The sequence below is a fragment of the Melanaphis sacchari genome, unplaced genomic scaffold (assembly GCF_002803265.2).
Source record: "Melanaphis sacchari strain LSU unplaced genomic scaffold, SCAv2.0 Contig20_pilon_pilon, whole genome shotgun sequence".
NCBI classification, from domain to species: Eukaryota; Metazoa; Arthropoda; class Insecta; order Hemiptera; family Aphididae; genus Melanaphis; species Melanaphis sacchari.
In genome coordinates, this window is record NW_020271042.1 from 1,433,195 (window position 1) to 1,448,459 (window position 15,265).

The window sequence follows — 15,265 nt, forward strand, 5'->3', positions numbered from 1 at the left end:
AATAAAAAAATATAACAATAAAAATGTATACATTGTTTATTTTTGAGTAGAAATTATGAAAAATTGTTTTCAAAAATGTTAATACACTTTAAAATAATGAGTTCAATAAAAAAATAATTCGTTATAAAAAAATTTTTTTTAATAAATCATTAATTAATGTGTAAAAAAAAAAAATTAATGTTTTTAGAAATTTTAGGAAAATAGTTGTAATGATTCATCGATAATAAAATAAAAATTCTTCATAGTTTATACCTTTTGAAAAGAATAAATATAACAAATATTAATAAATTAACTAAACGATAACATATAAAATAATAATATGAATTTTATCTGTAATGTTTGATACATTTGACTTATCTATATGAAAAGTTTTACTTGTAAAATTGTATGACAATGTGGTGTATTTTTATGTTTTTATTCTATGAAAATTATAAGTATACTTTGTTAAATTAATGACTAATTTATTAAAGGAAAAAAAATGAATAAAAACAAGTGAGTAAAATATATAATTTTAATATCTACAAGTGTAGTGTGTAATTAATTATAATAATATACATTTTTTTTTTTTTTTAATTAATTATATTTTTTATTTTTATAAGGTGTATGCAAAAAAAAATACAAGCATACTTATTAAACAACTTAACTGCATAAATGCTAACTGACAAAAATTAATATAAAATATACAATTGTAATAAAAATATAATATTTAATAATCGACCAAATACATACAATATTTACAAAAATATTTGATTACATACATAATATTATTATCGATCAACTAATTATTTATATAGTAATAAGCAGGGCTCGCGACCTATGCAAATTAATTTTATCTTTTGATTTCATCTGAAATTATGCCGATAAAGTAATAATCAATATAATCAATAGAGTAAGACTCCACATTTCACATTTCATTTTTTTGAATTTCATTTGTACAATAGTCATTTTTTAAATTAAAAATAAAGACATATTTTGATATTTTAATATGCGCATATTTTTATGATCTTAAGTGCTTAAAGTCACGAGTCCTTGTAATAAGTATTATATTTATTCATAAAATAATTTTTAGAGGTATTTAAACATTTTAAATTTAAAACTAGAATTGTTTTTACTTACCTGTATAACACAAATTATAACCATGATATGATAAACCATATACATACATATGCGGTCATATAGGTTTGTACTAATCCGTAGATAATATTTTTATTTCATAACCTTTTTTATTTACTAATGCAGAGGTTCCCAATCTTTTTATGACACGATCTATTTTGAAAATTATTTAAATTTTGGCCGACCATCTGATGACCTTTTTTTTTTTTTTACTTTTTCGATTTTAATGATCATATTATGTCTAAAAAAATGTATTATTTAAAAATACAACGCGACCCGTGACTCACTAAAAATATGATCGCGACTCATAGTTTGGAAACCTCTATATTATTGGGTTCCAGAGATTTCGAATATATTAAATCTACTGATTAAATAATATTATTGTGAAACAGACAACAGATAACAAAATATATTCAGAATCGACGTCTTTGAATCTTTCAATGATGTAACGCATGATTACCAAAAATTATGATAACTGATTCTATAGTTCATGATTTTTGTGACTGTACCTATTAAGCTGATCCACATATTGATAAAAATGAAATTATTCCATAGAAAATACAGGAATAAAGGCGAAGTAAATTTTTGATTTTAAACTGAAAAAGTACACTTCTAAGTATTTGAATATATTTTAAATTCAATTTAAAATGTATCTCCAAATCAAAATTTAAAAATTAACACTAATAAAATTATTATGTTTTTGAACATTTTCTAAGTTGAACGGAAAAAGTCTCGATTATAATATCGCATCATAATTTATACTATACAATCATACATACATTGCAACGTTGCATGAAGCTATAAGAGATGATTATCGAGGAGTGTTAGTATGTTCTATCTACGCATACAGTATATACACTATTATATTTATTTATATTTTATTTTAATCGTCGGCATGCGATATAGGTATAGGTAAGTAGGTACACACTAAGTACAGTAATAATAACAATATATTTAATATACACAATAATTCTAATAATTAAAACGATTTATATTTATAAGCAAGTATACATTTTTTATAAAGTGTTTTCTATTTATATTTATACGGACTATACATATTATTACTACCGCATTCAATTCACATTATACTATGAATGCGTTTATGTGCATCACGAACATTCGCAGGTGTATATATATATGTACATATCGTATTATTAAACGTACGCGCGAACGCGGATTGCGCCGTACGGGCCCCGCCGAAATGGCCGATGCAAAATGCAGCTGCACAGCCGACGTTCGCCGACGCAATAACATGAAATTATTACCGGAAGATCGATGACGCGCCGTCGACGGACATCACGGGGAAAACACCTCGTCGGTGCGCCACCGCGCTCACCGCCGTCGCGCGTATCCGGTCGGATACGCCTGCAGCGGCTGCACCGGCTGACGGGACGACGGTCGCTGCGACCCGCCGTACTGCAAGTAACCGGACGCGGGCGCGCTGTTCCGCTGCTGCTGCTGTTCGTACAGGATGTCCCTGATCGCCTGCTGTTCGCGGCGCTCCTCCTGTCTGCCGTCCACGCCCAGGCCGATTCGCTCGATCAGCCTCTCAGACTTGTCGCCGTGCAGCGCGATGAACTCGTGCGCCCGGCGGCCGCTCACGTTCGGGTCGAACGGCCACGACTGTTGCCTGTGGAAGTCGGCCGCGCCCAGCACGTTGTTCTGGATGAGCCCGATGATCCCTCCGTGGACCGCCTGCAGCATCACTGCGGCGGCAAACGCCTGCGGTTCAACACAACGACATCAGCGATGGTGACAACGCATCGATACAATCAACAATTAAAACAACGGTAATAGCGACAGGGTGACGGGTGCACCACATGCGCGTGCAACGGCCATGCGGAAATGGTAAACTGCAGCAGTGCAGGTCGCGCCGCGGGACGACTTGCCAGCAATGATTTCGGTCGGTTAACCGGGAAACGGGGTCGTTGTTCAGTTGGACGAGAGGCCCGAATTAAAAAAGGCATGCACATTCGTTATTGTACGCGTCGCGTTAAAAAGAAACACTTGATTTGGCTTTGTACTCGTAAAAAAAATGTACATAATTATGTAACATTGTTTATTCATGTGTTTCATGCGTATATGTACGTATTGTCATATCCGTAAAAGACAAAAACGCGAAAATCAATAAAAATAGAGGTTTTTCAACGACACTAATGCTTTTCGATGTGATGCGTCGAAGGAGTAGTCGGAATACGTATGCGACAAAACGGGGAAAACGGACTAAAAAGTGTGAAAATAATATGCCTCTAAAAATCACGCATTAAAGTAACATAGAAATCTGTTTTTAAATGACTGAAGTTTTATTTCGGATATCTTCAGAGTTTATTAGATCGTTTTTAAAAACGCGGTTGCATACGTATTTAAATGTTTTTTTTTTTTTTGAGCGCGAACTTACTAGCTTTTGTGATCAGGCATACGATAACCACATGTCACGGCCAAGACTTGAGGTAATTGGGGTGTACGCAGAATGGGAATCACATTTTCTTTTAATAGTTGCGTTTCGCCTGTCTCGAAAAATCTCAAAAAATGGGAAGGTCTTTTTTAATTTTACAATTATCCAATTATACCTTATTTTTTCCTTTTTTTACTTGAAAATTATGAAAAAAATCTATACCATCATGAAACACTATCAACAATTATCCGCAAACCACGAACAATTCAATTCGTAATTTATACGATTTATAGCTATTAGTAAACATTTATTATTTAATAATATATCTATCTTGTTTACAAAAACGTTAATAATTTTCAAGATAATGAGTATTTTAGTAAATAGAAGTTTTGTAAAAATAATTTATTTGTATACATTAAACGTGATTATGTTTAATTGTGTACAATCTGTCCAAAATATAATAAAGTAAAGCTCTAACTGTATCTGAGCAGTGCGCATAGAGATTAAAACAGTATACAGAGTTATGACGCATAGGTTTTTAATGGCTGTAGATTAATAGATATATGGAATTTTGAAAAACGAAAAATACGTGTTTTTTTAATATAATATATAAAGTTATGTAAAAACAAAAAAAAGTTAAGAAAATTTGTTTCGCTCTAGCAATTAAAATATACTCCAATTCTTTTAATTACAACTATTAATGAATTCACTAAACTTTAGAGAACCGAAGTTAATAAACAAATAAACTAAAATTGATTATTTAACCATTAAAATTTCCTAAAAAAACACTTACCGGAATTCATAAATAATTATAGTTGTTACCGTTTAAAAAAATCCAGTTAATTTTTCTAAAAAAAAAATTACCAGTTAAAACTTAAAAATAAAGAAATTCGTTTTTTATCGTCTTTTCGAAATTTCATATTATCGATAAATAACCATTAGATAAACCATCACATATATGATGACATACGTCCTGTTGACAATATTACATTGCATATTATACTGTCCTTTTAGTCTCGTGCTCAAAATCAGTTCAATATTATCATCCTATTCAACAGTTTTCAAAAGATATTTCCTACGATAATTAAACGTCACTTCACACACCACATAATTATTATCATTTCCGGTTGTTCACGTGCGTACATATATTAATCAACTGTAGAATTAACGGCTGCAGAGTTTGTACATTTACCAAATACGATTTATGTATAAATTCTACATATAGCACAAGTAACTGTTTATTTTTCATAAAATACTATTAACTAACTAAATATATGTAATAAGTAATACTTTTGTCCTGTTCAATATTTTAAGTTTTTTTTTTTTTAATTTATCAATACATGTAAATATATATTGGTTTGAACAATAGTTGTTTGTTATTACATAGTAAGTTAATAACATTTATCAGTTCGTTCTGTTGAACTCTTAACGTATAATGTCAATAATAACTAATCAATAGAAATACATTAATCCACATTGCAACAAACCACCTCATTTTACAGCGTACACCAAATTATGAATTAATAAATTATTGTCTAAATGGACAATATATGTAATCTATATTTATAGGATTGATCAACATGCATGCTTAATGCTTATCAATTTTTTGTCGTTTAATAAAGCTAATATATCAATTTTACAATAAATTAATTTTTTTTTTTTTGATCTTAAAAATTTTGAGTAAACTAACTTACCATACATATTTTTAAACACTTGGGTATAGAGTTTTATACCATTTAAGGAGTATATTGAATCCTGCGATTATATTGAATTCTTTTTATCAAATGAAAATCATCCATTTTTCAGTAAACTGTTTAGTCGGAAATTTTTTTTTATTTTTTAAAATATTATTGCAATTAAATTAAAACTTGAACGAGTAGATATAATGGTACAAAATAAAATCTGAGTATTTGTAAATAATAGGGTCTTGACTACCAACTTAAAAATGTCAAAGATTGCTATTTAAAATTTAAATAGATGAATAATTTAAACAAAAATAAATAAAGGAAGCAGAATAATTGAGAATAATTGTGTTAGGTGAATCGTCCAGTATATTAGTATGTAGGTACTATATAGGTAACAATATAGCATAATTGTATTCATGACAATATTCAAAAATTAACCAATGATATACACTGTTTATGGAATGGTTTTAAGTAATAATTTAAAAAAAAATTTACACAAAAAATTAACTTAGTTTTGAAATATTCATTTAATTTCATCCAATTTATGCGATTTGTAAACCCTCAATAATAATTGACGTATTTTAAATCAAATCAACACATCACAAAAATCGTGTAATATTATGAAACAATCACATCTTTTTTAAAGAATTTACAGTCTACATAACATTAAAATAGATTTTTCTATGTTTATATGAAGTAAATAACAGAATGTACTTGAGTATCAAATATTTTTTATATAATATGTATCTATACTATCATATGTGTGAGTAATGAGTATATTAAAATAATTAAAATAATAATAGTAGAATTATTTTTATATAAACATTCCAAATACCATAATGTAATAGTAAGTAAAAAACTATAATTTATAGTTTTTATTTTTAATTTTAATTTTTATAACTTACGTGTGTACACGCTATTATTATTTTATCAAAAACGTATAGGTTGGTATATTAATTTTGGTCGCTTTTATTTATATATTTTCAGATATTATATTATGCTTAAAAATCATAACGGTGGTCTTAATATTATTGGTATATCATACTACATTTATTGTGGTTTCTTGATTTCTTTTATTAAAATCGGGAGTTTTTTATTCACATACGCAATATGCATTCATTAATTTTTAAACTGGTCACCGAATATTACATTAGAGTCGGTGTTATCTTCATGTCATCAGATTTCCTATTCCATTGCGTTAAGAAATATTGAATTCTTACAATGAAAATTATACACACGTGTGTTTATTTAAATTGGTGGGTAGAGACGTGCATGCAAATGGGAGAACATTGACCTAAGATTTTTTGAAAATTATACTAAAAAACAAAAAGTGTAAGCAGTAGTTAGTTTTTTTTTTTTTTTTGAACCTGTTATGGCGTAATATCAATATCGTTGATAAAAAAAAAACCGGTTGTTTCAGGTTGTAATTGAATTATTTTGGAGTTCATGGATGTTTTCGAAAAACTTGTACGCGAAAATAAAATCTATCATTTTCTTTTAAGCCGTAATCTATGTATAACATGTTATTTTTCAGATATTTTTTGCGATTGAGTATATAAAAACAATTGTTAAGTTATATCATGCCAACAGCAATAAAAGGGGGCAGTAAATTACCAGATGGTGACAAAACTAAAATCGTTTAATTTATTTATTTCCTATCAATACGAGTATACGTTTAAAACTACTTTTTAGAAGTTACATGTTTAATAGGAAATCGGTAATTTATTTTAAGACAAGTAACTAAAAATAAGATACATTTATTAATTACTAATCTGCATCAAAATTTAAAAGAAATTAAATTATAATTTTATAAATATATTGTTAATTATAGTATAGATTTATGAATTATATATTAATGTGCATACTTGCCTCCTTTTGTAGCCTATATTTTAAATCTTGAATAATTTTATTTTAATTTTTAACGGAAATTTGTGAATACCTAATTTGATTTTTAAAATATTTATACATAGAATGACCTCTAAAAATATAATTCAGTAATGTAAGAATTACATTAAACCAGATTTCAAGAACATTATTTTAAAAACGTTATTGGTAGTTACAAATACGATGAATCATCCTGTATTTTATGTGTATTTTGTATTAATATATTACTAATGAACTATGTTTAATTATAATTTACATTCAATTCATGGGAATCACAGTTGAAATACCGACCTTCAACATTTTTGTATTATATACGTACATTGGTAAATTCTTTTATAAGCATTAAATTATTATATCATTTAGTGCTAAATATTTAACATACTGTTTATAATTAAAACATTTATATTATATAATGTAGTATTAATATTTTTTTCTCAATTTTTCGAAATTATAAAATTAGTTATGTTAAATTCTAAAGCATTATTCACAACAGACTCATGCATTAATTGAAGTCAATCATTATTTGACATTAAACATATTAAATAGAATAATAAATTATGACATATTATACTTAATAATAATTAATATCGATTTTACCTAAAAAAATATTAAGATATTTAAAACGGTTGTTATATTATTATACTAATTCCAGCGAAAATGAATGAAATAGTTCTCATAAATACCTACTAAAATTTAAAAGATTAAATACGAACTCGTTAATGTAAACTGTGTCATAATAATATTTTATAAATAATTAAGAGTTACTTAATACTTTCTATTTTACGACAACATTTTGATCGACATTATGGTTTAGATGTTAAGAATATTTGATTTGTAGGTGTGTGGGTAGTGAGCACTTAATCATAGGTACCTATTGTACGATATTCAATTCTTAAAACAATTTAATTTTCTGAAGTATCTTAGACATTTAAACATTCAGTGTTTTTCAGAATCGTTAGATTGAATAGACTGATATACTATGGAAGTGATTGTTGGCAATTATTGAAATAACATATTTTACTTCTAAGATGAGTACGATTTAAAATGTAATTTTTTGAAATATGAATTATAAATTACATTTGTCTTATGCATTTTATAATTATACCCTTAAATTTAGTTATAATTTTATAAATAATTTACATTTTTCAATATTAACGAAGAATTTATGGTAATGATTTACAGTGATAGTCCTATGCGCAAATGTCCAATTTTATAATAATTCAATCTAATAGCAATGTGTGATCGTTCTTTTCAACAGAACGTGTAAACGACTTGCACAAGTGTTCGAATGTATCTGTTTAAAGTCATAAGTGCATAAGACGCGTAAAATAGTCGGTGTAAAAAGAATAAAAAATTCATATAAGTTTGTAAAAAGTGCATGCGTCGTGCATTATTTACACCCGTAAAATGTGTGGCATTGATCGCGTTTTTGAGAAAAGATACGAAAAAATTAGTTTCTTATAAGTTATAAACGGTTATGGGCGAATTAAAAGTGGAAAAAAATAGCTCTCTAAATAACCGTGTATCACACTCACCGTCAGCAGAAGCTTGGTTGGGTCCATCGGAGACGCAGCGGCGGCATGCATGATGATAATATGCGGGTCTTAAGTCGACTGCCCGCACGTGTTACACTGATACGAACACACAAGAAAATAATACTACGACGATCTAAAATATTGTGTACGAGATAGTGATCGAGAAGAGGGCGCTCATTCGTAATAACATGGATGGCCGCGCGAATGTGAGCCAGTGGGTCAAGTTGTGGCGACGGCATCGATAGTGGTCGATCAGAGAGAGAGAGAGAGTAAGTGAGATAAAACTATAATAATGACGATAATAATAATAATATTAATATATTACACTCTCACGGCGACGAAGTTGCGACACGACTATATAACACACATGCACGAAGACCAACCATGTATAATATTATCTAAAGTTATGCAATTATTGTTGTTTTATTTTTTGTGCTTCGCGTACATATAGGTATGCGCGTTCGTATTATATTATACTGTTTAGTAATATTTTTGGTATCCTCATTCGCCATCGAAGTCACAGTCGAATGCGCTTATAGGCGTAATCTATAACTATTGGTTTTCTGTGTTTGTGTGGGGCGTCATTCATTTAGGCGAATAGCCCAAAATTTACCTGGGTAGAGCATATTTCATTTGAGCGTAAAATTAACCAATCGTTTAGACGAATTTATAAATTATTGAATAATAGGGAAGTAACATACCTACCTATACAATAACTTTAATTTATGTATTTATTATAACTAAATATTATTAATATATCGTTTCAGCTGATTGGTGATAACTATTTTAAAGTGTCAAGACCAATTTACAAATATACCTACATTAAAATTATGGGAAGAATATCAAAACGAAAAACTAACAATAATAGATTATAATATTAAACAATAAATGGGTATGAGATACCATACTAATAAAAAAATGTAATTAAGTTAGTTAATAGAATATAATAAATTGTATGACAAAATAATACATTTTTAAGTTTTTAAATATACCAGTTAGAGTTAACTGAGAGTCTTAAACTCTTAAGTCTCTAAAAATAGGAAGGAAAACTTATATTCACTGAAATGATGTGTATAAATTCTTCCAAACAATATGTTATTTTGGGTTATTCGCCCAAATGAAAGCTGACCTTTGTGTATGTGTGCATATGTATGAGTGAAGGAAGGAGAGGCAAAGGCATGCGTGTATAATGTTAATGTATCGTTCGAAAAAAAAGATTTATCGTAGACCCGTGTATGAGTTGACAACCAAAAAATAAGTAAGTCTCATCGTGAATTCTTTTAGTGTAAGTATATGAAACTATGTTCTCGATGTTATCGATCGTCAAGCTTTTAAATATATATTTTGTAAGTACCATATTATTGTTTTAAAAGGAAAACTACATATAGATGGATTTATTAGTTAGACCACGAATGTTCGTATAAAGATATAATAACTTCAATATTCCCAAATGCATAATGCACGTGTGATGCATTCAATATTATCCGATTCGATTTTACACACTATTTCAGAGGTAGATAATATATGTTTAAAATATTGTTGTAAAAAAACCGATAATCATAACAATTTTGATTTAATTAATTAATTTTAAGTCGATACTCGATAGTATGATCGTAAAATTTTTTCCGACACAATAATCGCATGTATTTTATTTTAAAACATTTTTTCATTGTATACTTATAAATTATTGTATCCCTATACTTATTGTTAACATAAAATCAGTAAAGAAAAATATGTATAAATTTATAATGCATGATCCTGCTCTACAAAGAATTCAAACTATTAAATGTTTACTATATTGCATATAGTACTATATAGAGTACCTATAGTTAATTCGTACATCAATATGTGAAATTGTCAAGTGCAGCTAAAGGAATGGACCGTCATACTAGTGATCATCACATAATTATCGTTTGTGTGCGCTGTCAGAGTGTCAGACCATATCGTAATAGTAACTATGTTAAGTCAAACGTTATATCATGGTAAGTAAACAAAAAAATGAATTTATTTTTGGCCTATTAATTTACAAAAGTTACTATATAATATGATAATATTATAAATTATATAGTATTTTTAATTTTTAATTACTTTTAGTTTTACACAAAAACAATGTATAGGTGTCCAATACATATATTTCATTATACATAATAATATACTAATAACCTCTTTATATTCAAAACACGTGAAATATAATCCATTAATACGTAAACTTGTCTATTATATGCAATGCTTTTTAATCCTTTGCAGTATGTGACGTTAGATAATAGTTTTCTGAATTATACGTCTATACAGAATGATTCTCTTAATAGAAAACACTTATTATTTTAAAAAGTATACTGATTATAATAATATTTGATTATAGGTTTAGTTAATTCCAAAATAATTTATTATTTTAAATATTTTAAGTAGCGTACACTTTTGATATTTAATATTGCTCTATTTCTCCCCTCTACTACCTCTGTCGTTGAAATCATGATTATCCACTTTTGATTTTTAAATTACAACCTACAACTTTTATTTCATAATATTAAGTAATTGGATATTTCAAATACTAGTAGAAAAATGTATAAATTAGGCCAGTATCTTAGTATAATTAATTATTCCTATCCAATATAATGGTGGAATGAAGTTTCTATATCTTAAATTTTCCCAAAATATAAAAAAAAATAATTTTTTTCTAGACTATAAGTGTTTTTGTAATGAAAATAACTAATATGATATTGTAATATTGTACTTATATTAACATTATATATAGGGCATTTCATCGCAATGAAAAAAAAAAAAAACTATCAGTCATCGTGTCAACGAATTTTTCCTAAATAATATTTTTAAAATATGACTGTCAAAAGTTAAATAGATATTACCTATTACCTACTTTTATTTTTTTGTTCACTTAATCTAAAAATAAAAAATAATGGTAACGTCCAAAAAACTGGAATTTACTCGGTACGTGAAGTAAAAGCGGCATTTCTATTTATGTAAATATTTCTTATTGTTTTCTATTACTGATCGACGTTGAATATCCGGTCAGTGGCAAACGGAAATATGTTTAAGTCATTTAACATTTAGGAAAGTGAGAGCCTTTCATATATTACGTTGGGCATAGAATAAACGGGTCTCTCAGCGATCGTTTGACGATTATTTTCACGGTTTGTCAACGTTTGTTCGTCCAACCTAGTCATACAATAAGCCATATCATTTTATAGTGTCCCGCAATAATATAGTCTCTGTGGACGCGCGCTGCACAATATAATCGATTTTTTGTCAAAACACGAGTTTATGGTAACGTTACCGATATATACATATTATGTTACAAAAGTAATAGCTTTTTTTCTGTTAGGATGATCGTGTTTTTTCAAATGCACGTCGGGTCGAAACACTTTATTTTTATTTGATATTGTGTACAGTAAATTTTAGAGCAAAAGGACGCAAAAATCGATCCTGTAATATTGCCGATCCCGCTGTGTGTATATATGTAATTTACATATAAACCATGTAGCCGAGTTTAAACTTTCTAAGTTTTAAACGTACGGAAAGTGTATTAAGCTCGAAATCCACACAATTTTCGAAGTACGTATATGATATTATATCATAATATATACATATTACACAAGTAATTATTGTGATTTGTTGTTGATTTCAAATAACTATGCATGTAAATACAAACATGACAAATATCTAATAATTTCTATGTGATTATTGTTATTATGTAAATTTATACGTGGACACGGAGTAGTTAAAAATTACAATAAATTGTAAAACACCTATTGTGTGATAATACATATTATGTTTGTATGTTCTTCTCACAAATTGCAGTATAAATCAGAAGAAAATTAAAATATTTTGAAAGTAAAAAATTAAATATGATTGTGATATTAATTGATTCAATAAATGTGTTTTTAACATGAAAGATTAGACTTTTAAAAAAAAATATTATATTTGGACCATCATAAAATATATACTATTTTATTAATTAAATGTCACATGAAAAATGTATTAATTTTTAAATGTTTCATTAAAATTACATTAAAATATTATGAATCACCAAATCACGTTTAAGAAGTTATTTTTTATTTCACTATTAATTCATTATATTTTTAATGATTGATTGTAAAATCCAAGATAATAGCATATAATAATATTAGTATCTATGTTAGATTAGCTAATAATAAGTAATAACTAAACGACAAGTAATAACTATAAGTATATACTTATGAATTATGATTTAAGCGTGTCATTGGCCAACAGTATTGCTTAATTTTTTTTTTTTATACCATTTTAACTTGCTTAATAATGATTTGTTTGTTTAACTTTTAGTTTTTTTTACAAAGAATTAATTTTTATACATATTGCTTATTAGACATAAATATTATTAGTCGACATTTGGAAAAAGAAATTAACGTGGTTTATGATAATTGTATGGTTTTATAGCAATAAACTAAAATTAAATGTCTCATTTTTTTTTTCAATTAAAGAAAAATGGGAATTTTTTCACAAACCTATTGAACTTGACAAAATAGATTTTGTTTATTTGTCATAAATCAAAAATATATAACCATAAATATAAGAAATCCCACTAAATGCCTATGTTTTTTACACATAGTATAATTTTCAAAATATTTTAACTATTTTTTTTTTTTTTGAATTATATTATAAGACATTTCAAATTTGAAAATTTTTTTTTTTTTTTTTTTTTTATAAATTTCGATAAAAAAATATCCTCTAGATTAAAGTTTTTGATCATATTATATAAGATCCTACGCAAATATTTCTGATGTCTATATAAAAATATCAAAAAAACTTGGCACCATTTTTTATATGCATTTTAAGTTCAAATTTTGACAAAAAAATTTATAAAATCAATTTTTATAATTAATAGGTATAAATTGATATGATAACCTAAGTTATTCATATTGAAAATAAAAATCTAAAAATCTAAAAATATAAAATCGCGATTATAATATATTATTTTTTAAGGATTGAAGTTTAAATTTGGACAAAATCGTAAATCTTAACGATAAATAACGGTATTAATTATAAGTTATAAATTATAATTCAAAAACATTATTTGTGGGAACTTAAAACTTTTACACACATTATTAATTTTACTATACATTTATATTAATTAATTTATAAAATATGTAGATTAATTTTAAAATTTTTCTTTTTCATAATTTTATATACTATGAACTTATTCACACTATTTTCAGGTTAGGTGTAGTATTGGCTCGAAAGCTTATATTAGTAATGTAATATGCTATAAAAATTAATTTTTAACTTTGTCACATATATTTAGTTAGAACATATTAGTTATACAATATACTCATACATAATATATAAGAAAGCTTTTCCTTACATATTTCAGTAAAAAAATTGTAATTTCTAGATGTGGTTTCACAGTAACATAATTATTATTATTAAAATGTTATTATAGTATCACATACATATAACGCCATACAGATACATAACTCTTAGATATTTTATAAATAGGTACGTTCTTAATATTTTTTATATATTAAATTTAGGTTTCTATACGAATAATGACGACACCTAACCTAGAACATAAAATAAAAATAGCTCACAAGTCTGTTGTTATAAATTACTACGCATATATTATGTCGTACATATTATTTTCAGCATATCTTGTCAATAAATATTCTAAAACTGATACCAATAATTTTTCGCAAAAATGCAAATACTATTCATGTTTTATAGTTAATATTATTATAAACACACGAGAATCTATGTATAGTTTAGCGATAATCCGCTGAAATTTACCGCACGAAAACAATATCTATATATATACATATATAGTGCTCATTTATGTTTTTATGCGTCGAAGTTTAAGCAATTTAATTCGTATATAATACTTATTTATATATGTGTAATGTGCGTTTATAGAGGATCTGTAGTTATTAATTTCAATTCCGTTTTGTAAAGTAACCGAAGGTCTTCGCGAAATCGGCAATGACGATGTTATGTGATTGCTGATGCTGACATAGTCACGTACTCACATGCATAGATACTTTAATATACTAAACATGTGTATTTAACAAGGACGATAGGTGTTGATTTATAATATTACTCATGTAAATATACTCCTATATATATTTAGGTATACAACAATAACAGTGACGAAATGAACTTACAATTGTTCAAAAGAAAACCTAATATATTTATCCATCAACTTCAAATTTGACCCAAAAACTTTTGAGTATCTACTAACATAATTATTGATGTATGTGACAAAAAAAAAAAAAAAATGAATTAACCCAGCTCAACCTATAGTTAGTAATTAAAAATAAAAAAGTATTTATTTGAAAAATAATTCTGATGATAAAACAATTTTTATTTGAATATTCAATTTTCTTTTATATTTCTATACATTTTTAGCAAATTTGTGCAATTTTTGGCAATTATTGACAAATATTATTTTTGTTCATATTCACTACATTCCATTTCAATGTATATTTAAGCTTTCAAGTATTTTTGGCTCAGTAGTCAAACCCATGACCTTAACGGTTTTTAATCAACTTAGCTTAAATTATAAGCTGTATAAAAATATTAATTTAAGTTTAAACATGTATTTCATAAAATAATGGTACATTTTGTCTTTGGTTAAGTATATTGAATATAAAATAATTAATAATTAT

At 26.6% G+C, this 15,265-nt stretch overlaps 1 protein-coding gene across 1 annotated transcript; it reads right to left on the bottom strand.

Moving 5' to 3' along the window:
• Window positions 1-2,107: 2,107 nt before the first annotated feature.
• LOC112593615 lies at window positions 2,108-8,822 on the bottom strand. Its single transcript, XM_025338099.1, has 2 exons — window positions 8,613-8,822; window positions 2,108-2,835 (listed from the first exon to the last, which is right to left on the bottom strand). The coding sequence occupies exons 1-2, from the start codon at window positions 8,661-8,663 to the stop codon at window positions 2,446-2,448; spliced, it is 441 nt and encodes a 146-aa protein (XP_025193884.1). The 5' UTR covers window positions 8,664-8,822; the 3' UTR covers window positions 2,108-2,445.
• Between the last annotated feature and the right edge of the window lie 6,443 nt (window positions 8,823-15,265).